Source organism: Onychostruthus taczanowskii, unplaced genomic scaffold (assembly GCF_017590055.1).
Source record: "Onychostruthus taczanowskii isolate IOZ18803 unplaced genomic scaffold, ASM1759005v1 scaffold69, whole genome shotgun sequence".
Lineage (NCBI taxonomy): Eukaryota > Metazoa > Chordata > Aves > Passeriformes > Passeridae > Onychostruthus > Onychostruthus taczanowskii.
The window spans coordinates 4,170,757-4,195,737 of NW_024504676.1; the positions used below are offsets into that span (position 1 = coordinate 4,170,757).

Here is a 24,981-nt window from a genome sequence, read left to right on the forward strand (position 1 = left end):
GCATCCTTCCCATTTTGCTTATCTGAGGTGATACTGATGACTGTTGAGGACAAATGAAAGTGATTATCTATTTTAAAATTTAAAAAGAAAACAAAAGGTAAGGAGGCTGAATACAGACAACCTGGGAATATGCTCAACATAGGTTTTGAAAAGAATGTTTCCCTTTTCTGCTGGCTTGGATTCAGTGTCATGGGATTTCAATACATGAGCATAGTTCAGAGGAGTCTTTACACCCTGGTACAGGTGGGCTCCTGAGGCCACTAGAGATCAAGCAAAAATTACCATTTACTGGGACAGGAAGGAAAGGAGTGAATCAGGGCCATGTGTGGGGAAAAAGGATTGAAGTGAGTAGGAGGGGGTGGCACAGCAGCAAGATGAGGGCTTTGAGGGTAGGTTGGGAGATCTGTGGAACATGAGGCTGATGTGTGAAGGCAGGGGAGGCTTGCTGAGAGCAACACTTGGTGGGAAATGTAACTGGAGAAAGGGAACAGAAGCTCTTTTGTGTCAGTCAGCTTTGGAGCAAGTATATGAAGAAAACCTGCTGCAAAGGGAGTTTCACTGTGGAAAAGAAATGGCACAGTTAGCCCACGATGACAGCTTTGCCAGTGTCACTGCTGTTGAGGATGGGTTTTCCCAACCAGTTTAATAATCTGAAGAAGAGCCTATTTATTTGTAAACAGAAGTTTCCTTCTATAGAATCAGCAACAAATGTATCCTGAATGCTCTATAATTATGTCACAAAAACCATGCACTTTTCAGTGTTCACTCACCTGAAATTCCTCCAACACGCTGGTGAGGCTTTTGTCACCAAAATCCATAATTGTTAAGAAGAATTGACTCAATAACATGGTAGTTACTCTGCAATGTCAGGCTTTTGAGTAAGCAATTGATTTGATTTCTTTGCCTAGTTTCACCCAGCCCTTCCCCATGTCTGCTGCAGCATTCTAACTCCTTTAAAACAAGAAGCAGCAAGCCAAGAATTCATATTTAAAGCTTCTACCCCCCTAGTTTCACTAAAAATAAAGAAGATTGAGGGATTTTTTTAAGGAGGTCTTGGATTATCTCATTGGGCAGTACCTGTGCTCAGGTGACATACAGACAGCTGAAATAAGGTGTTGGCTCTACTGGCTTCATTCTTTAAATGAGCCAAGAAACTGCACAGCTGCAGCTTAACATTTTGAACCTGTGTTTCTATTTATGTGCTTTATTTAAACAAACTGGGGACCTGACACACAAATAATTCAGCTGTTGCTGTGCCTAAGAACAGGTTACATGCAGTGGCCTCTGGCTGCAGAGCAGTGTATTTCCCCTTACACCAGCAATAATAGGAAGCTAAACAATGATAAAATGCCTGTCTCTCCCTTGGACCTTTAAAGGCATCATTTGGACAAAATCAGGTGCACTTTGCTGGAAACATTTGAATTTGCTCTTGCATGAAAAATTTTGAGTTGCAGACTCTAGTGACTTGCCATCCTTGTGATCTCCTGTTTAAAACAGAGGAACTAAACTGCTGTGGCATTCATTGGCATTTCAATAGTATGAAAAGTATAGGGATGTTTCAGTGGCTCCTTTCCTGCAGCCTCAGCTGGTTGCTGCTGCCTGCACTCAAGCAGAAGCAGGTGATGGTAGGCAGAAGACAGTGACTGAAACTGCAATTAATTATATGCACAAACCATGGCCCTGAAAACACTGGTTTGAAAAATCCAAGTTCTTTGACTTTATTACTTTCTTATTACACCATTGCAACTTCTTGGTTCTTGCCAGAGCACATAGAGGGAGACACTTTCTTTTACAGTTTCACCAATTGCCTGCTCCAGGCCAGTGCAAGATGTGCTTGTCCTTCCTTTTGCTTCCTCATGAAGCTCAGTTTCACCTCTAAGTGCCAGGAAGTTTCCTCTCTCTCTCTCAGGTTAGAATATCCATTCATTGTCTCAGATTCTGTACAAGTGCTTCACCTTCCACATTGGGTTTGGATTCAAATGCCTACTGCAAATTATTTATTATATTATTAACTTCATGGTATGACTAGAGTCAGGTTATTCCTCTTTTACAGATAGTTGAAACAAGAGAAGCAGTGACTTTTCAAGACTCTGTAGAGAGCCTGTGGCACAGCTGAAGGGTCTTACCTCAGTTGACCTAAGCCAGTAGGTTTCAGAAACATTCATTCTTTCTGCTCCCAGACAATTTCCTTTGATCTTCTGAAGTTACACAGCCAGTGCATCTCCCTTGATATCAAACACTGCTAGAGCAATAAGTATTTCAACTAAATTGTTGAAGTTTAGAAGATCTGTAAGGTGATGTTTGATGTTGGCTTTTGCAGTCAAGTTAGGAGAAGAGAATTCACTAGCTAGTGAGTTTCTGTGTTAAAGGAAGCAATTACCAAAAAAAACCATAAAACAAAACAAAAAACTAAACATTAAGTCCTGAAGTTGCTTCACATTTGTGGAAAAATCAAGGAAGGAATCCCACAGCGCTGAGCGAAGTGTTCTGAAGATGTGAGACTTTGATGATGCTGGCAAGAAATTAGCATACTGTTCCTAAACTGCCAAATATCACCAAAATCATGCAGTATCTCTTATTTACTAAAGTCTTAAAAGATTTCTAGTTATAGGCAGATGGTGTAAGGAAGATTTCAGTGATGAGGAGAGCATTTATGGCTCTCAGTTTCTTATAGACAGGCTTGGGGACATCTCATTTAAAACAAGCCTTACCTGTTGGTACAATCAATCTCATCTCTTCTTAGCAGGCAAAGGCTCCCACAAATGACCTTATAGATTAGGCACTTTCTGTTTACATTCGATTTCCCCCTGCCTGCTATTTGTAGAGAATGATTATCAAGGCATTAAATTAAAAGTTTTGCCTGGTGGGAAACTATTGGATATTTTGTCATTTCCTTAGAAGCCTCTCCTGTTCTGCTGGAGAGACACAGAGGTAGGGGAAGCAATCACCAGAAAGGTCAAGAATGTTTGCTTACCTATATTGGAACGCTGCTGAGAGGCTTTCTCCAGTTTAGGGGACTTTTTGGGGAGAGGTTTTGTTTAAGTTGTGGTAGGAAAGCATTGAGGCTTGAAATTAAAAGTCTCCAGTTGCCTGCAGGTTAGAAAGCTGGGGATGCTGCTGGCATCCTCTGGCTTTTTCCTAAAGGCTATGCCAAATCTAAGTGACACCTCATGCTTTCAACAAGGTCAAAAGGAGTTAATAAGGATCTCCCCAAAGCCCTTTTTTGACTTTTATTCCAAAGATTCCAGCAAAGCCACCTTCCCTCTCAGTGTGCTGGGACAGGGGAAGGACTCTGTGCCTTCAGTATTGGAGCTTCAGTTTGATCAAAGTCATGCCTCACCTTAGCTATAAATACTGATAATACCCCTGCTCTGCACAGGCACAATTCTCTTGTTTGCCCAAGATGTTTTGCTCAAAGCACTTCCTCCTGCTTATCAGAGGCAAAATTACAGGAGTGGCCTTCTCAAGGAACAGTATTTGTCCTCTGTTTCATACCTTAACAGTAAGTACATAAACTCCAAAGCCTTCCATTTAGGCAGAGAGTGAGAGGTTTGTGAAACCACCCCCAGGAACGGAGAAGGCCCCTACAGTCCCCCATCTGTAAAACAGAGATGGAATTAATTATGAACCTGGGTGTTTGCAGTGCAGAATGTTCATGTAGTGCTTTCAGCATGTCTGTGCTAAGCAGGAGTTTGTTGTCGCTGTTGTTACATAGTTTTTATCTCATCCTCAATTATTCTTAGCTTGTCTTATTCAAGGAGACAAGGTGGAGTCTGACAGCCCCAGGTCCTCTTGAAGTGTGCTGGCTTCTCCAGCTGGGCTTGTCAGCCAGCCAGCCACAGTTCTGCTCAGAGGCTCTGGATTTCTGAGGCAATGAGGGGAAAAAGCTGACAGTAAAAGCAGCCATACGTGTGCATTGCTACAGCTTCAGTAGCTGCCTCAAGGGAATACAGATTAAGAAGGAAACACTTTAATTTGGCCTGGATTTATATGCAGGCTGGAGTAAGATTTTTTTAAGCAATGTTTTGTCCCAGCTGTAGTTTAGGTGAGGCTCAGATAGATCCCTGCCCATTCTCTTTAATTGTGTCCAGCTTCCAGCCACTTTTCCTGACCTCTGTGGCAGGTTCTCTCCAGTCCTGCCACATCTCTTGCAGCTTTCCCTTCTGCAGTTCAAATGCTGAGTTTCCTTCATTGCCTGAAACTCTCTGCACATGACTTGCCCACCTTAGATCAGTATATATTTTTTAGAAAGTCTTTGTAATAGGACAGTGAGAGATTTAAGAGCCCTATTAGGTCCTAATGGAAGTCGGTGAGGAAATATTGCTGCTCTTTGCAGCAGGAACAGGATCTTAGCTTGGGTAAAGTGCAGCAATATGCATGCCCTGCTCTGAGAAGTGCTTCTCTTGAAGGCATGGATTGTAGTGGATCACCACACTGGGACACATTTAACTTACCAGAAACACCACTGCAACCTGATGGGGCTGATAAGCATGGGCAAGGCTCCAGTATGTCCAGTATGTCTGGGCTCACAGGAATTTACACAGATGGCATGGATGGCATACCAGTCTTAAGCTTTCACCTCTCATCTGTTGACCAATGAATCCCATGGAGGAAAAGAATTTTTCTCTTCTTCACTAACAGATTGATAAAAGGTTCTTGCTGCCAAATCTTTAAGAAACTCTTTAGTCTAAAGAAATCCCTGGTATTCCACATGTCTAAAAACAGGCATCTCATTTAGAGCAACAGTTTCTTTCCAGAGTTTTTGTTATTCTTCTTTGTGCTACTTCACTAGAGCTGTGATTTGTGAAGGGCCTGGCTTGTGTATGGAAGAATGCAGCAGATTCAAATTGCAGAATATTAAATATAATACTTCAGTCCTGATTTGAGATAGACATTTTGCCTGGCTGAGGACTGGTAGCTCAGAGACAAACAAGGGAAGCTGACAGATTGGTGAATATTGGGTAGGATCATTTGTCAGGAGATGTGATGAATCACTGTGGCGCAGTGTTTCATTTTCAGAAAGATCATTTTCTGAAAAAATTAAATTAAAGGCAGAAGAGACAGCTGGGGGTGTTTTGAGAGTTTTCATTTAAATCAAAGTTACAATTAGAATAAAGGCATATTGAAAAGTTCCTGTTATTCTAAAAATATTTTGAGGAAGGAAAAGAATTAAGGTTAGAAGGAAACAGGAGGACCTGGAAGAGCACTTGCCAGCTGTGCCCCACAAATTTGCCTTGGATTTTACTTACCTCTCTCTACTCAAAGCCAGTAAGAGTCGTATGTCTGGAGCTGCAAGCAGTGCTTCAGTTGGGGGAAAAACATCCATCTTACAACCTTGCACACAGGTTATTTGTGCAGAGGTCAATGTGCTTTTAATAGGACTGCACGCAGAGGCTGAGCTCCTCTCAGTGAGAGTGAGAGCAGCCCTCCTGTTTAATTTCGTCTGGGCTCCTAAGAAGTCCAAGGCTACGTCACCACTGATTAATTCATGCACGGTAGCACATTAATAACAAATGGAAACAGGGGAGACACAGAGGGTGGGGGGCTTCCTGCTGCTGCTTCAGCTGCAGACACAAGTGCCAGGAGGCCAAGGGCTGATCCCTGTTCCCCCTTTCTCATGGAGCCCAGTCACCACCCACAAACTCAGTCGTTCTGTACAAGGTTATTGCTAGGGTTTGATCAACACCTCTCTGCCCTAGTGTAAGCAAACAGAAGAGTGTGAATGCTTCAAGGAGTAGCTCTGTCTCTCTAATAAAAAGATTTTAAATCAGTTGCTCTTTAGGGAGCAGCATATTGTTGTATGTATAGCACACTTAATTAGAAGGACAGATGGAAACTTCAGTAAAACAGAACTGTGTAAAATCGTACCTTTACCATCACTCAAATCAATAGAAAGTTCTCACTGTGTGTATATGTGTAAAACTGGTATTTCCAGATGCCTTCCCTGTCAGTGGACATGAAATAAAAAGGTGAAACAATCTGGCAGTACTGTTGCACAACATGCATTTGCCTCCTTCAAAGTTGTAGCCTGCACAGAGATGAGAGAGAGATAAGGAAATAAACACGTGCATGGTGTGAGATTATAAAAGAACATTGCATCCTCTTCCAAGCAAGATTCAAGCAGGCACTTTATTTGTAAAACAACAAATAATGGTGGGTCATACCATGTGCAGGACTTGATGTTGAGGCTTTGTGAAGTAGCTGTGGGAGAGCTGGTCACGTAGTGCCTGTTTCCTTGACTAATGCTCTGCTGGTTACTCAGTTTCTGAAATATGGAAATCTGATGCCAGCTGTGTTCCCAGTATAAAGGCCTTGCACTCTTTGTGCAGGAAAAGTGGTTAATTTTATGAGGAAGCCTCAGCAAGTCACTTGCTAGTGAGGCTTCTCCAGGTAGAAGGAAGATCAGGAATGCTTGGTGACACAATCTCTTGTGACCATGTTAAAGCACACATGGACTAACAAAACTTTGCTCTTGATCTTCTGTGAATGTTAAGTTAATAAATTATCATGATGTTAGTATCCATCTCAATTAGGATGTCAAGATTGCAAAGCAAAACTTGATTAAGGAAGTGCAAACTTTGCATTTTTCATCCTTTTAACATGGCCTTTACCCTTCAGATAAGAACCACTGTTCTCTCCCTTGTCCCATATTACTGCTGATATGAACCTAAGGCTGGTGTGTAGTTCGCATACTCTACAGGGCAGATATTCTCAGATGAGATAAATTAATATTCAAAATAAACCTTTCTCTTTCATCTTCAAGGTAACAGATAGCCTTGCTGGATTTCTGTCCCCACCTGCCCTTAGTTACCTTGTTCCTCTTTACCTCTGTCACTTCCTGAATAGGAATTAGTTTTTCAACAATTAATTTACCTCACTGCCTCTGTAAGACATTAACTAAATTTCCAGGCCTCTCTGAGACTGGCATCACAGCCATGCCCTTCCATCCTAATTGATGGCTCTGCTGGAGATCACAGCAGGTCCAGTTGAGACACAGGGAGCTGAGGGTAAGTGCAGAGCTGAAACACAGTTCATTCTAATTCTTAAATGAATGCTAGGAATCCCCAGCACATATAAGTTTATCGTTTATTGCCTGTAATTTTCTCAACTAATTCCAAATTTAATGACAGCTTTCAGCTTTGGTGTTCTCTTCTAATTAACGTACCAGTGACTACGTATAATCTTTGTGTAAAGCCAAAAGCAGCTTACATGATAATTACAGAGGAATCACAGCACCTACTGTTTAAGGAAGGCATCCATGAGAAAGGCCTTGCATGACAGTTAAGGTGCTAAGATTAAGTTGTAATTAATCTTAACTTGTGCTGTTTCTTGTACTGCCTCAAAGCTCTTTTATTACTGGCTCAACATGATGCTGGTAAACTTTCAGGAAAGAAACAAAAGAACGGGACAGATCAAGCACAATCTTTTGCACATACATCAGAGGCTTCCTGGACATGGTGAGCTTTTGAGGTCATAGTATTTCTGTAGAGTCATACTGTTGAGTAACTTTATATTTTTCCCATAATAATTATCATGTAGTGGGTTGAAAATTCCTCTTTTACATTGTGCAAGATGCTTTGCATCCACCCTTTTTGCAGCTGCAGTCAGAAAACAGTTCAGACTGTACAAATCAGAAGTGAAGCCCGAGTGTATGGCAGAAGCAGAATACCTTTGCTGCCTCTATGAACTCAAAATGAGCATTAGTTACATCATTTTAAACATGCACCATGTCTGTCTGTTTTCCAGTATTGAGGAGTACATATTAATGCACTTGGTCACAACTAAATGTACTAAACTAAAAGGAAACACTGCGTGTAGATGAATGATTTCATAAATAGGCTTGTTTGCAAAAATGAGTGGGTGAACTGCATCTAGTCTCTCTGTATTACTGTGGTAGTTACGTGAGAAGGGAAAAGATGTATTAAAGTTCTCTGTGATGGGAAACAGGAACATAAACTCAGAAGAGGAACTCCTCTTGTTATTTACAAAACATCGGTTAAACTTTTTATTCATTTCAGTACAGGACCATTGTCCAACAGCCCTATGCTCCATGCTCCTTGATTCTGAAATGTGGTACTCAGCAATTTTTGAGTTCTGTGTCTTTTGTTGTTGGTTTTAGATTGACAAGTATGCTCAGCGGGATCTGAAGAAAGGACTTCACTTGTATGGGACAGATGGAAATATTGGCCTCACTAATGCATGGAGCATCATTCAAACAGATGTAAGTCTGAGCTCTCCCTTTTATCTCTTCCTCTTTACCTTCTGGGTTCTGTAACAGCGTGTTCTGGGCATGAACCTAATTAAACCTCCAAATCCCAAATCACGCTCTTTCTCCCACCCAGTCAGCACACTAGCAACTAAACTCTGCTTTTTGTAACAAGCAGTAATTTTTATTTATTTCTCCTTTGACAGGAAGTATCATCTGCCTTTCAGAAGGTTATACTTAGTTGATGCTTAAGTATCATGCAGTTGTGTGCTATGTGGAGTTGATCAGAAGGAGCTGGTCAGACAGGAAACAAGCAGTACCTTTTCTTTAAAGTCAAAGGGGTGGCTTATGTTAGGATGAAGGGCAATAGCATAACAGCAAAGAACCTCTTCAACCACTTTTTAATTTCTGTCCTGTCTCCTTTCACTGCTGCTATCGTTCCCACTGGTGAATCAAAACTGAAACAGACCATGGTATTTGCAACCTCCTCCTACGGTCAGTACGTTTTCCCCAGCAGAATTCAGTCATCGTCCATCACAGGTGGACTGGGAATGCTTTTTGCTGTGTTGCCACTGCTGTTCCTTTGTCCTGATTCTCTGACAGCCCTCTGCCAGTGTTCATCTGCTAAGGACTGGTGAACATTGTAGCTGGCTTCCTCCTCTGTCCTTGTCTGAGAAAACACCATCACTGACAGTTCAGGTTTATTAGCTCTGTACTTGTTTCATATTCAGTTCAGTCAGTTCTCCTGGGGGTGATCTTTGTGATTTCATGTTCTCTGCTTCTTGAATGGAAAAGTGCTCCAGTTTTTCTCCTGCTTTAGGCAGAAGCACTTGCACTGCTTTGGCTTCACTTAAAAAATCTTGCATAGCCTTCTCAGTTTCTCCTCCAGAGGTGCAAGTGTGCTACAGACAGGAGGGGTTTAGTCTTGCCTGATGTCTTAAATGGATCAAAGACAGTAACCTCTCCCAGAGCTCCCAAAATCTCCTCTTATGGACAATACAAGGTAACAGGAGCAGCAGGCTGCTAAGAAATTATCTGAGAAATGAAAACCTTGAGATCTTTAACAGAACACAAGAACTGTTTGGCCAAGCTCCTTGTGCATCTCTCTCTAGGTCTGCAGGACCTGTATTGAGTGCAGTAGGTTGCCTACAACACTCCTGTGTGTGAAAGAAAACAGCTCAGGTCCAGGAAACAAGCCAATTTCAGTCCTGCATCCCAACAACTGCACGTGAAAAGTTCTTTCAGTTACCTTTAAAAGGTCTCAGCATCTTGCAATATTGTTAATAATTTCCTCTTCCAATACTTTTTCCTTTTTCCAATACATCAAATATGAAAAGACATCAGTTACTGACAAGAGAAATGCATTTGGTGGTGCTAGCTTGAGAGCAAGCCATGTGAAATACAGATAATATTTTTAATATCATTGCTTATATCCAACAGTATTAGAAAGTTTATTCTTTTACAGTAACTTAATTATGTGTAGTAAAAATGTAGTAAAAATGGCTAATATTAAAATATTTGTAGTAAGTATTAATCTGCTTTCAGTGACACCCCAAGAAGTCTCAAAAGCATATAGCAAAGGTGGGGGGAAAGGCAGTTTTTGGAGGACCCATGGGATATAAACACCATACTTCTTCTCCCCTTTGAGTAAAATAGATGTAAGAATATATGCAATGTCTAGTTCATATAGTCACATTTTTTTCAAAATCTTCATGAGTTGATTGGATTCAGAAAAGATGTAAAAAAATAATAATAATTTTGGAAAGCGACATTATAGTGAGAAATTTTAAATACCTTATATAAACAGGAAAAGATGAAATAGTGTTGTGATTGCAGTCCTTAAAAAGAGAGCAGGAAGGAAAAAGGGTTGTGAGAGAAAAGGGCTCTGTAATTGATCCAAGAGCTAAAATCTCAAGTTAGACATAGCTGGTGGTAGGATGCTGTTGTACAGCAGCACAGATTCTTTTTCTCTAAAGAATAAAACCTGACGTTTTGCTTAAAGGAAATGGTCAGGTTCAGTGACCAGCTTGGGTTTGAGGCAGGACTCAATAGTCTGTGGTTTGTGTAGTGCTGCAGATCATGGTCATTTGTCCTTTGGTCTTGAAACCCATTATCGTTTAAAGAGTGCCTTGTAAGTTTCAGATGAAACTCATGTTAGCTAACTCCTGGGAGCTCAGAAGATGACAAGAAAACACCACCACACGGGCTGTGTGCAGCCAGGGGACATCATTCTCTCATGGCCACTGTGAAATTGCCAATTACCACGTGCCAGCTTGGCAGTACCACAGTCAAGTCAAAGTCGTTGTGCTCCCCATGCTGGGCACTGAGGAGAACAGCAAAGAGCTCCCACAGATCCATTTTTGCCACTGCATAATTGGTTCTCACATGTATCTTTCAAAACTACGTGGGAATAGACTATTGCAGAGGTGCAGCAAAGACAATCCCATCATGGTTAATTATGTAAAACACTTTGCAGTTGAATAGAGCTATCTAAATGCCAACTTGGGGGGTTTTTGTGTAATAATCATTATCTCTTACATCCCTAATCAGTAGAGTGTAATCACTGATTGGAGGATTAGGGTGATACAGGGGATTTTCTGCAAGGGAAATCCCAGCCCAGCTTGCTGTTTGCATTCTGTCTCCTAAGGCTCTCAACAAAAGCCACAGCAGAGCAACCACATTTCCATATAGGACAGAGGTTTTCCTGATGGGAGACATCAGTCATTGGCTGAGCCATGGGCTGTGTCTGGATGTGGATGGAAAACAGCAGCCTCACAAAAAAAGTACCATGTAAAAAACATGCCAGTAACAGAAATCATAGTGAGCCCTTGTCCCCTCTGCATCTGCACTCCTTTCTTTGTAAAAGTATTTTTCAGAGCCTGAGCAGTGGTTAAAGCAATAGCTTTGACACTCTGGCATAGTTCTTAATTTCTCCCAAGATTTAAGCTGGAGACCATCCCCATCCTGCATTCATTAGGTACTACTGTGTATGGCAGCTTTGGCTGAAAAAAGGAGGAAAAAGTTTTTCCAAGGAACCACATTCAGATGGCATTTGACTTTTGTGGGACTGGCCAGTCACAAATCGGAGGGGAGTTTTGACTGGGAGTGTGGATGCTCAGTGCACACAGTGACTTGTGAGCGGTGGTTGTCTAAGTGTGAAAGGCCTGAGCACCTTTTGAGGAAGGTTTTCTTTTCTGAAGCCTTTGTGCCTTGAGAAATGGTTTTCCTCTTGGTAACAGAAGCCTACCATTTTCAAGAAACTGGAAACAAGGGAGAAACAGTGTTTTTCCCTTCCTGTCTTTTAAGAGGAAGTTGCAGTTTTGGCTGATGCCTGAGCTGCTCACGTTACTGATAAAGGAGTTGGGGTAATCTGCAAACGTGCAAAGTGTTTGAGAGGAAAGGCAATGGACTCATTTTGCAGTCCTAGTAAGCCTCTAGGTCAGGGAGTTGTTTCAAATCAGAACATTCTATTGATTTCTTTTTAATACCTTCAGCTAACCAAACTCTCAACCTTTCTCAATAGCGTTTCAAACCTTAAAAGGATCAGAAACACAAGCAGATGAATTCTGTGTGTCATGACTGAAGACTACAAAAGCTTACAAAGTGATTTTCAAACATGACTAAAATTCTGATAGTTCAGGAGGTAAGTTAGCCTGAACTGCATTAAACTCCTTACCCACCAGGACTGGTTAAAGTCACAGGTGGAGATCATTAGAAAATGAGAAACAGGCATTAATTTTTAAAATGTTGCTTCATCCCCAACATCTTTGTGATCAATATTTGAGCACTTCTACTTTTAACTAAGCGGGCAGTAATTTGAGAGGCATGCAGAAAACCGATTAGCTTCACTAAAGTGAGCAAATTCAGCTCACTTTTGCTGCTGTGTAATGCCTTTTCATGTCTGTTTAGACCACTGTAACTGAGGAGAAATTTGACCTATCTCCCTATTCCCAGTCATTGATTCTATTACATCCATCCATACTTTAGAATTTCTACTTGAAACCATCACCCATTAAACATGATTTTTAGAACAAAATATTATTCATCACTTTTTACAGTGATGGAGGAAAGAGGTGTACAGACGGCCCCCTACTCTGTCTTTAGTTCTTTGCCCCATTCACAAAACCAGAAGGCAAGGCTTTGCTAAAAAACTGTCTGCAACAAGGATTGAGTATCTGTTTATTTTCAAAAACCCTATCCCAACCTGACTGAGTCTGGAATTTGGCAAAGGTAAGGCCTACTTAGCCTTCAATATTGGGAATAATGTAAAATATGTAAAAGTGTCCAGCCGCTTATCAGGAGTGGCACTGTTGCACTGAGATAGAAACTTTTTAAATCGATTATTCCCTTTTAAAGTGTGTTAGTCTGGGTACTCCAAAATAAGCAGTGTTAGTTTGTAATTATTTCTAAAAAAATGTAAATGTTGAAAGTAGGAACAGAAGTAAGCAATTAGGCAAACTTGTGTAATTTTATCACTTAACTTGTGAAGGGAACAAGACAGGAGTGTAAATGTGACTAAAAAATGAATGTCGTTGTAGCAAGAATCGAGTCTTCAATGCTTTCTTGCCTGGCATTGGCAGAACATCAGTCTTTGTGGTAGAAATGACTACAACAAACTGCTGGTGACAGACATTGTCCTTCATGTGCCCTGAGCTTTCTCCATCCTCCAGGTGTACGCCTGTCTCCAACTATCCCTGCTTAGAAACCTTGCCAATTTTCAAGAGAACATTGTTCTCACATCTAAAAGGACTCTAAAAAAAGTCTTCTCTATTCCTCTTTCTTCTAATGGTCCCTCATCTCTCTCAACAATTTGGCTGCTTACTGTTCAGCTGCATCAACCTGGGACAAATCAGTTTCTTGTCACATGATGCAAAATCACTCCTGCACGCTCTCTTTTCTACTTAGACATCCATAGTGAAGTCTGTGAGTTTATTGATCTGTCACCTTATCTGCCTTTCTGGCTTCTAGTGGATCCCTTTGTTGGATCTGCACTGGTGACCCATTCAATCCCATTGCTGCTCATTTCCTTATTCCTGCATCTCTGAGCATGGATCAATGCCCCTGCTCCCTAGAGATGCCAGTGACAAGGACTTGGCCTTCACTGAGCAGTGTTCCCTCCCTTGCTTCTGCACTCTCAGGTCTCTGTGGTGTTAGAACTCACTCTGCTGTATTCATCACCTCCTCTTGATTAGGGCTGTGGATCATCCACTGCTTAATCCCATTGCTCATCCTTCCTTTGTCTTCCAAACATATTTCTTCCAGTTGTACTTACAGACATTATTTCTTCCAGTCCCAAGACCATTGATCCTGTGTTATATCCTTTATTTTATACCTTGAACTTCTCTTAGCCCATTGCTGTGTCTGCTGTGCTCTTTTACAGAGAATCTGTGTGGGCAGGCAGTTTGTGTCCAACTGCAGCTCATCTTTGCAACTGCATCCCTTCCTGTTCTCACCTTGCGGCTTACCAGGAATTTTTACTCCTTGGAGTCCCAATCCTAGCTCATGGCCTAGCCACCCACCTCCTGCTTCACAGGCTCCATAGGAGCAGCTGTCCTCAACCTGTTAGTGAGCACTTGGCTACAAAACCCATGCTTCATCTTCATCTCCTTAGTCTGTCAGACTGACACCTTCAGCCATGTATTATTATGGGAAGAAGGAGTCTAGTTCTGATTTATGCAAACTTGTGTCACTTGTGTTTGGCCAGAACATCACTCAAATGTCTCAGCCCTTACCGCTGCACACTCTACATCACAGATGAGCCACATTTTTAAGGCTTGCTGTTTACAAGCTGTCACTTCTCGCTGTCTATCAAAGAGCTGCCTCCTGACTCTAATGATGACAGCCTGCAAGACCTTCTTCTTGTTAGATTTCCAAATAAACCAGTCTTCCTCAAATGCATGCCATGTATGCCAGGCTGCTCCTACTCACTTTTGGGACCTGTTACACATGGACCTCCTGTTTTCTGTGCAGCAACATAGAGGAAAAAAAGAAAGGCACAAACTTTTTTTCTAGTTTCGTGTCAGTTTCTAGAAAATGAAGCCTGTAAACTTAAAAATCAAACATTTGCAAGTGGAGGATTGAGTCCTGCCACAGACCAAATCAAAATTCGGAGCAGAAACTTGGAAGGATAGATGTTAGTGCAGGAAAGTTTTCTGACTTTTCCTTGACAGAAAAAAAAACTCTGCTGTGAGCACTGAAATGTCTCTATCAAGGCGTATTTTCTGAGTGCTTGAAGCATCATAAGATACATGAGGCAGCATGTGACACCTCTGCCCTCTATGGGTCTGGAGTGGCACATTTTGTGTGTGCAACAAGACCTGAACAGTACAACTCTACTACAGCCTGAACTCTACAACTATTATATAACAAAGGAAAACTCTCCCTCAAGCCAGGATCTCAATTAGGTCTTTGGCCCTGGGGATGCAGATGTCTGCGTGATTATGAGTCTCTCAAAAACAAGAGATGTGGTCTCTACAGGGATCTGAAAAACACTCTTCAGGCTTATCTAAATTCACATTTAAAAAAATAAGATCTTGGCAAGTAATTTTGGGACTAGGTAGGTGGCTGGCATAGCTCCAAAAAAGTGTGAGGTACTGTGAATAGCATAGAGCAGTTCTGCAGCCCAGTGTTGTCTTGTTTACTCATTGGTGCTGAAGTGTCTAAATCCCAACAAATTCATACTTTTGCATAAGGGTGACAGATGGTGTATACATCTATATGGTAATGAATCCTAGCTTATTTCCTATCACAGGAATATACCAGTTCCCAAGGGGAAGATGGCCACAGAGCCATTCCCTCTACCACAGTGTGTTTCTCTACCTTTCATCCCACTACTAAAGTCAAACAACCTGATTTAGCAGCGCTGTGATCTCTGCACACACTGTGTCATTGTAGGCAGACACTTAAGGCACAACTGTTAGAGCAGCATCAGATGATGACATTAAAGAACTGCACCACAGAGAGAAGAGGCAGAAATACACCTTTTGCTGACTGGCAAAGACTTTCAAAGGTGATTAGTAATTAACAGCTTAGTGAGAAATTCGCCTTGTTTATTCCAGTCATGACCCTAGAAGTAGTGTGCTATAAAGATCCAGTATCTTCATCTCTTGGGTGCTGTACCTATATCTTTTTTCTTGACATGCTGCAAACAACTGTTATAATTTTGGTAAGTCGATAACTCGGTCTCAGTACTTGTCTGAGGTTGTCCAGTCTCAGCTCCTGCAGTATCATCTTCCCACTGCAAACAGGGGCCTTTGCTTCTTGCATCAACATTAGCTGCATACAAGGCCATATTTAAATGTAATACAAAAGAGTAGAGAGAAGGGTCTGTTTGGGTAAGGCTGAGAAGTACTGTATTCCTTAAAAATTTAAAGCCTCTGCTGGTATAATCGAAATGCACTGAGTGTCAGGCTCCAGGAGGCAAAGTCGGAACAGGCAGTGATGGATCACGCTTACGGTATCACTTCGGTTCATCTTTTTCCAGTTCAGATGCTGCGGAGTCTCCAACTACACGGACTGGTTCGAGGTGTACAACACAACCCGGGTGCCAGACTCCTGCTGCTTAGAATTCAGTGAGAACTGTGGGCTCCATTCCCCAGGGACCTGGTGGAAAGCGGTGAGTAGCTCTGCAGCACACGGCAGCAGCTGCCTTGCAGCCCAGCTCAAGGGCGCGCAGTAGTTATTTGCAGGGGGGCACCTCATCCTATCCTAATTCACCTTTCATCAGGTGCTTTCAGAAGGCTCCTGTTGAGCTGTGGCCTTTGACCTCCAATGAAACCCTCTATTTAGTTATTTTTATGAGCTGGTTTCCTTTCAGTAGGCTCCAAGCTGTTGTTTCACACCTCAGACAGGTCCATTCCAACACTGATCTGCAGCACAGACTAGTGACATCAACCTAGGAAATGGCAGGAATGTCCTTTTTAGTGTCTCACCAATTGGGGTCAGGTAGCAATAAAGGCAGTGGTTCATGCACACACAGGAGCAGCAGCTGTAGCTTATCACAGCCCAGGCAGTCCTGAGGCAAGAGGACTGTGAGAGCCTTGAGCACTCTTCTCCCACCAGGAGCTCTCGTTCAGGGGCCTCCACTGCACAGAAGAGTGGGAACTGAGTTGCCAGCAGCATTTTTATTTTTTTTTTGCATTGAGTTTCTGCACTTGCCTGTAATCAAATTCAAAACTCCATGGGATAATTTCCCTACAATGGCCTCAGCAAGATCTTTCTGGAACAGATAGAGCCTAAATATGTCTCTGAAATTAGCTCAGCAATTCTTTGTGCTAATTACAGGTAGTACAATTACACAGGAGGGGTGTGGAGCAAGGCCACCTGATGAAGTGGAATTATAACTAAGTTTTGCTGGTTCTAATGGTTTGTGAAGACAATGAGTAAAGCTCTCTTGGCTACTTTCTAGTGAGATTTCATATGCATGGATTGGTACTCACAGAGGCTGAGTTCACATCAAGCACAGCTTCCTTATACTTCTTGAGTAGCTCCAGGTAATTTTTTTAATTTAAGGACTGAAAAGTTATTCTGTTTTATTCAGGGTAGCAAGAAAATCAGTGCAGGTTAACCCTCTGGCTTCTGATGGCCATTAAGAGTTCTTCCTTTATACTTATGTAAAACTATAACTAAAGGGGTATAATTTTACATATGTAAGACCCTAACTGAAGGCTGAATGTTTCTTGTCCATGAACATTTCAAGACAGGGGGGTCCTGTTTTTGCACACGGTTGTCTTACAGACATCATTATTTAAAGAAAGGTTTCACTTGGGCCAATTCCACCCTTCCCAAAACTGGACCAGTAAAACAGGGCTACAGCTACTGCAGAATTTAAAGCATGAATAAAATAATGGAGGAGTGCCTGTACTGCAGTTTAAAATGGTTGAAATTGGTGTGAAATGGGCCCGTGTGCAGCAGGGGCAGCTACTGAGCCACTCGCACTGGGACTGTTGGGTTTCATGTGTCTGTATGTATTATAAGAAATGTTTATTTTTCCTGAAATGTGGAGAAAATGGAAGCCTCATTGTAAGGTTGTAACTGCTTCTGGTTGGGTTTTAGAGGGCAAAGAGGACCCAAACCCAGTGCTTGTTTATTTGCAGTAGTTTAACCCAGCTGGCTACTAAACCCCACACAGCTGCCTGCTTACTTTCCCATCAGTAGGATCAAGGGGAGAAACAGAAAAGTAAAAGTGAGAAAAGAGTGGGTTGAGATGAAGACAGTTCCATAGGGAAACCAAAAACCCCTGCTCAATGATAGCAAAGATACCTCCAGATTATCAACCCTGTGTTCAGGACAAATCCAAAAGACAGCCCCATACTAATCACTGTGAAGAAAATTAACTCTACCCCAGCCAAAACCAGCACACTATTTTTAGTTACTGGCTAAATTTATATGGAGGAGTGCTCATGCACATTTTGGAGGTGCACTTATTTGTGTCACTGGGATTAGTACTCCATGTTCAAGCTTCAGCCCAAAAATACATGTAGTTGCTCCAGCACTGAAATGATAATCCAGGCTACCTAGCAGCTAGGTCAGATCCATTTTTTCTCTGGCTGTATATTCCTGGGAGAGTAGAGCTGTATTTATGGCCAATATAAGATTCTTGGTTTGTTTTTCTTTTTAGCCTTGCTATGAAACTGTGAAAGTATGGCTCCAGGAAAACTTACTGGCAGTGGGAATCTTTGGATTGTGCACAGCTATGGTGCAGGTACAGTTTAATATCAATTTTCAAATTCTAACTAATTGTAACTAACTAAGTAACCACAGATTCAGATATATACTCTGCCCAAGCAGGTTTTAAATCTTGCAGGATTTTTGTCTACCCTCATGCAAAATTATTAAGTACTTTGAGTTTTACTTTAGTTAAAATATTGTGTACAAGGCACAGAACTAGGAATACTGCACAGTGTTTTATGATGCACTGGCACTATATCAAGAGGTTTATGTAAGACTGAAAGTGTACGTGGGAGGGGAGACTGGACTCCAGACACCTAATAAGGGTAGGATGAACTGCCTTTAGAGTGCCTGTATTTGTCCAGTTATTCTCCAGAGAGGACTTGGGCTAAACAGCCAACTTCAGCATAATCTAGAGATAGCTTAGATCTTCAACCTCATCCCTCAGGCCCAGGGTAAATTACAAATCAGGATGAGGTGCCCAGTAGTCAACCCTGCCAATAAACCTATGCTCCCTTACTATGATTGGCATAGACATGCCCATCAGATTTTTGAGTTGCAGTCCTTTCCACTGTGACTTTGGTCAGAGAAGAATCTGTTGTCCACCACTTTGTCACTTACAAAGTGCCTGTGCCTTTAACCCAGCCTGCTGTGGTTGTGCCAGTCCAAGCACCAGTGGCACAGCCTGAGGATACACAGGTGAAGGTTGTGCTGGAGCTCAGGCTGGTTCAAAGTCCCTTTCCTAAATTCAGTGAAGATCTAGCTTTAGTTTCCAGCTCCCCCTCTCTCACACTTAACATGCAAGCACACAAAGGATGGCATTGCTAAGCTAAGTAACACCGTGTAACTGCAGATTAACTCATGGTTGTTTGGTTTGGTGGTTTTTTTGGGTTTTTTTTTGTTTTTGTTTTTTGTTTTTTTTTTTGGTTTGTTTTTTTTTTAAATTTGTCTGGTATAATACTAGCAGCAGCAGGAGAGAGCCTGGGATCAGTATTCCACTCACATTCCCAATAATGACAGATTAAGCAGAATGGCACATATCTTACTCTCTCATATGTCATTTATTGGCTGCAACTTATTAATGCAAATGCCTGACGCCTCACAGGCCCAAATTCAGTAGAGTTTTGGGGTTTGTTCCAGTATAATAAGCAGATATGCTTAGAGAAAAAAGCACAAGATCATATGGCAGACAGGCAATGTATGACTGTTGTTAATATATTACCATGATAAAAAAAACAAACCAGATTTTGAGCATCCGTTCAGAATTTAGGGTATCTTTAAAAGACACACTAAAAACCTCCAGCAGCCCATGGTCAGAGTCCTTCTCGTAAATATCCTAAATGTATTAAATTTCTAAGGCAATACTATCTTTCTGACAGAAAGACATCGTTAGTTTGCATGGGAGGAAGCACTTCAGACAATTTAAAAATGCAAATTCATATTCCTAGTAAATGCTTTGCAATGCAGGGAAAACAACTCAGAACACCACAGATTTTCAGTCTGCCTTCCAGCTGCCTGGTGTGATTGAATCTACCTGATGACAGAAGTTTCTGTGTACTGTCACCTAAAATGAACTCGGCCCCCTCTCTTGCTGCTGTTCCACTTGTGTTCTGGCCCATAGCACGTGGCAGTTTTTCATGTTAAGCATCTTAGAGAATCATTCAGTGACATAATTTGAAGGACTTAACAGCACCTGCAACAGAAGAATCTTCCTCAATCATGCATGCTTCAAATTATAAACCAAGTTCAGCCACCACTGTTTTGTTACGTAGCTGTCCCCAAAGGTGGATACTTCCAAAAGGCTTGCTATAAACAGCACACCAAAACCTAATAATCTGATTTCACTGTAGAAGAGTGAGACTTGAGGAAGATTAACAACTTTATAACCATTTTTTCTTCATAAATATAGTTTGTGTGTATTCATATATTCTTTCAAAGTACTCATTTACAGGAACTATTACTCATGTAAAGACTAAATTTGAAGTGATCAAATTAAGTGCTTAACAGAATTCATACCCTAAATTTTCTACCTGGCAGACCTTCATTTCAGTGAACTCTTACAGTGGTCTTGCAAAGGGAGAGTAACAAGCACTTAGTACATCCATATAGGTACTTCAGCTGGAAGGAAAATAAGACTCTGTCCCCCATCCTCTTTGGATGAAGTAATCCACCAGGCAGCACAACAGGTCAGTGCTTAGCTGGGAGAAGAACCCCCACCTCCCTGCTGCTTCTCTTGAATAGGCTGGGTAGAAAAACACATCCATTGTTGATGAGGCACTGATGGCCATGATTAATGCATGTTCAGTCTCCAGTGATTCCCCCACAGGGACCTGTGCGCATGTGCACTTGGAAAAGTAAAGTACAGTCAAGTAAACCGCAGCATCCACAGATTGGCAGGGATTAACCCAATGTCTTTCAAAACAACAGCTACAGGGACACCCACAGAATGCCCACACAGCTGTGGATTGCTGCTGTAAAATATTTCCAAGCAAAAGCATCCAAATTTTTTTCAATATAGTTCTTTCCAGTATCTGGTGGCTGCTTTTGATGGAGAAATCAACTCTCCTCTGCTCTTACCGTCCATTCTGTAAGACAGCAATACAGATAAGGACAAAAGGCAGACAGACTCTAGGAATGGAACAAGGACATGAACAGGCAGGAAAAGCAGTATGTGACATGTCCTTCTGTGCGTGAACAAAACTAGTGCCATACTTTTCTCTTTTTTTCTTGTTGTTTCAATAAATAGGGGTTTTTTACTTACTGAAAAACGATTGTTTGTTGTTTCTTTTCTCTTAGATTCTCGGACTCACCTTTGCAATGACCATGTATTGTCAGGTAGTCAAGGCAGACACCTACTGTGCATAGATACCATTCCCAATATTTCTGCTTCTCCTCCAAAGGACACAGGAGAAATCTCCTTCATGCTCATTCATCTGACCTTTTTTTCCCTCCCCTTTGTACTATAAACTGTATAATGCTGTCTTTCTGAAGATTTTGTGAATCACCCCACTTTACTGAAGGAGGAAGAGAAGAAAAAGTCAGTAATTGAACTGGCACAGGTAAGAAGCAGCCTTGTCTTGAAGCAGAGGAAAACCAAAAAAGCAATGGTTCTTTTTCCATGGCCTGTGGCAAGGCAAGAGAGGCTGCTTACAAGGGGCTGACTGCAAACCCATGTTAGGAAAAGATGGCACTGAGGACACCTCTGCAAAAGCTGCCAGGCTGCCTTCCCACATTTCCAGTCTGGAAGAGAGGATGTAGAAAAAAAATGTTCTTCAGCAAGAAGGTACAGAGTAGCTAGGACTGAATGCAATTGTAATTTTACTACAATTTGCACACAGCTAAAATGTTAGATCAAGCAGTCCTGCCTCCAAGTGTCTCAAGCCGATTTTGTAGCCAGGAGAGGATCATCTTCAGAAGTGCATTGTTTTAAAGAAGTATTTTTAATCTTACGTGCCGCAGAGTCAGGCTTTTAATCAGAATCTGTACAGAGAGATCCTGGCTGTTAATGGAAAACAACACTGGACATTGCCTCACTTCCTAATTGCCAGTGGCATATAGATGGTTGACTGCTTGTGTTATATATATTACTTTCATAAACACATACTTTTCTGAAAGGAGGTGAAACTATCCAGCATCTAACCTCAGAAAGAGGAAACCTTTCTATCCTATTTTACATTCCAACTGAAATAACCAAGTATTATTTCTTGTACAAGGCACTATCACTTATACCTCTGGGAAACAAGTAATTACTTTCAGCTGTATCTTCATTTCAGTAAACAACTTGTGAGTGGGCTCTCTCTGTCAGTCTACTATGGTTTTATTTATCATCCCTGTTTCAAGTAAGTCTGCCAAAAAATATCACTCATTTCCATGCTTGAAGATGTGTGCAAAGCTGTCAGCTGTTCCTTCCCTGAATGTCACCATTTCATTAATTTACTTTGGGATAATATCATCTGCAGGTATGATAAAGTTTGCCTTGCTGAGGAAAAATCTTTCACACATTGCTCATTTTTCTGAGAGTTATTAAGACTTCAGATGCTTTTATGCTTACCTTTTTTTTTCCTCCCAGCTGCATGCTGACAACAGCCAAGACACATCAGTCTCTGTTAGAACTGGAGTCACTTCTCAGTGCTCTTTTTCAGATGCATTTTCCTTCACCTAGCTGCTGGCTAGAATATAATCCACACTTTCTAGAATATCATGGAATCACAGAAATATGTAGAAATCAAAACTGCAACTTTCCTTAACCAGGGAACAGCCATTCACCGATAACTGAAGTAATTGATCTAGTACCCTCTAGGCATATCTTCTGGTGATGAGGTTAAAATCAGATGTGTCCTGTTGTTCAAACAAATAATTCCCTGCCAGCAAACAGCTCCAAGTGGTGCATGTGTGCCAGGGAGAAGCTGAAGCACCCCAGGGAAAAGACACAGCAGGGAACAGGCAAACAGAGCAATGCAGATGGCCTGCTCCCTCCAGCCAGCATTTGAGGAGCTCTCAGCCACTGTCATTTAGAGCAAAGAGCTGACCATGGAGCTGTGTTTTCCCAGGAAGCTGAGTGCAGCCATTCCTGCAGACTGCATCAAGCTCATAGAGGAAGTTACCTTGCTTACAACAGCAGGTCTCAGCTCAGAGTGACATTCTGCTTGCTTTGATTTCAGGGCAATTTCCAGCTGGACTTGCCAACCCACAGCCCATTGTTCAATCTCCTTTACACCCATAACTAACCTTTTTCTGGACCTGCATTATTTGACAGATTCACTCTCACTCATTAGATTTGGGTTGTGTTTTTTTTTTTCTTCTGCCAATTTCTTGCAGTCTTCTCACTCTCAAGCAGAGCTACTCCATATTTTCTGGGAAATTGCTTAGGACAGTCTGGTGTTTAAAAGAGCAATTACCTTCCAAAATTTTACCCCCATGGGGCATTTAGCTGTGCAGGCTAAGATAAAAGTAATGTATTACTTGTGTGCATTTTATGTGGCTTCCCAGTCACTATCACAGTAACCTCCCCACCACTAAAGGATTTTACTGTCATGCAAACAATCCCCAACATACCCAGGCTGAGCAAGTAGCCTGTACACAGGTGCCCTGTACTCCAAAGCAAGAGGCTCACTTGTGTTGCAGTCACCACAGTGTCCCTGCTCTCTGCTTCTTGAGCCCAGGCTGACCTGCAGACTGTTCTGCTCTGCAAAAGATGGTGTAAGTTTGTTCCTTCCCTCTCTTCTACTCTGTTCTGTTCTTAACCTGCACAGATACAATTCCAGGTTAGTTGTACCATTAGTTCTTTCCTTGGTTTATAGTTTGTACACCAGAGTGCTTCTGCTGACAACTCTGAGTTTCTACCACTGAAAATCAGCCTGACACAGTGATGAATACATTCATAAAACATTGATTTTTTTTCTGAGACAGATAAAAGGTAGACAAGTCTATTTGTAGTGATCCCTGCCATTAAAAATTAACACAGAGACAGCAGGCTGATGATGGTTCAGTTGATGGGTGCAAACCATTGTGCAGAACTCCCACAGAGAGCACTCTCATCAATTTGCTTGATGGTGGTGTAGGGAAAAGAGAGATCACAAACCCTTCTCCTGTTAGTCTCACAGTAATATGTGCTGGGCTCTTAGAGAATGATTCTAGATTTCAGGTAAAGCTTCAGTGGAAACAAAATATGAGAAACAGACTGGAGACAAGTCACATTTTGTGGTTTCCTCTAATAATTTTCTACAGTTTAGGTGTCTTGTCTTTACAAGGTAAACTTCCTTGGTTTTCAAAAACAAGTACCTAAAGGGAGTATAAGCAACACTCGCTTTGTAAATCCCAGTCACTGCAACAAAAACAGTCAGGAAAAAACAAAACAAAACACCACAAACAAACAAAAAAACCCCAAGCAGACGAACAACAACAAAAATCCATCCCAGATCACATATTGCTGCTAATAGTTCTTTTTTAAATCCCCTACTTCCACTACCAACTGAGATGCTACTGCAACTTGTTCATAATTTGAACTGGACTATTTTGTATATTTGATGTTATTAACACTCTCCACACAGACCAAACAGCTCTTACAGTGCTTACAGCATTACCAGCACAATCCAATTTCATACCTCTGAACACACTGCATATAACAAGCCTCAGACTTACCATACTTTCTTAAGACCACTGCCTCCTTTCTCTGCTGACAAGGTCAGAAGATTTTGTGATGTGTAACAGCAACAATCTTTGAAAAAAAACCCAAAAGCCAAAAAAAAAAAAAAAAAGATAGTTCCATTTTACACATTAAACTGGTTGATTATATATAAAGTAACCTGTAGTACATAATATCCATTTGAAAGGCTGCTGATATTGAATGCAGGCAGAGCAACACAGAAGTCATTCCAATTGCTTCTATTAGTGTCTTGTCACTTTTAGTAAAGCCTTTTATATTATTGTGACTTCTTATCTTTAAACATGAAGGAGGACTCAATACATTTAAATTAAAGACAGAACCAAAGGCAATAAAGGAGCACTCCTAATTTATTCTCATGGCTGTTTCTGCTTAATAACAAGATATGAAGGCGTAGGGTATATGACTGAACTTACTGAATTCAGCAGCATCAGGATTTAGCTTTTTAGAGTCAGTTCAATATACTTTTGGCTTTTCATTTTCACAATTATTAAACCCAAAAACTTATATTTAATAAAATATGGCTTATTTTCCTTCGCTGTCACTAGCAGCCAAATCTCATTACTTGTACAACAGAATTACTTAGCTCCTCATTATACAGTGCACAATCACTGAAATTCACTTCAGTTTCTGTTCTATGAATAGTTCTTTGGTCTCCCTGCTCAAATTAAACAAACTCATAAAGGTTTATTCTTTTATCAATAATTAGCATTTAAATGCAGCATTGTAGGATTTATCATATGGAGAAGAAGGGACTGCACAGAAGCTGTAAAAATTGTCTGTCTTGCATCATCAATAGGGCTGCTAAGGGAATCCACACAAACCCTCACTTCTCACAAACTAATGAGAACTGGACACTGAGTTCACGTGACTGGGCTGCCTCTTACACCTTCCCAGGGTAGGACAGGGGGTTGTCAGCACGGACAAAGTCACAGCCTTTCAT

The 24,981-nt window shown here is 41.4% G+C and overlaps 1 protein-coding gene across 9 annotated transcripts in view; it reads left to right on the forward strand.

Moving 5' to 3' along the window:
- Window positions 1-23,442, forward strand: part of TSPAN4 (tetraspanin 4) — a 418,001-nt gene extending 394,559 nt beyond the window's left edge. For all 9 annotated transcript variants that reach the window (XM_041421140.1, XM_041421139.1, XM_041421144.1 and 6 more), the window contains 4 exons: window positions 8,120-8,221; window positions 15,690-15,821; window positions 17,826-17,909; window positions 20,672-23,442. In XM_041421140.1, the coding sequence (XP_041277074.1) occupies window positions 8,120-8,221; window positions 15,690-15,821; window positions 17,826-17,909; window positions 20,672-20,740 (387 nt within the window). In that variant the 3' untranslated portion in view covers window positions 20,741-23,442. The remainder of the gene's footprint in view (window positions 1-8,119; window positions 8,222-15,689; window positions 15,822-17,825; window positions 17,910-20,671) is intronic.
- The last annotated feature ends 1,539 nt before the right edge of the window (window positions 23,443-24,981 follow it).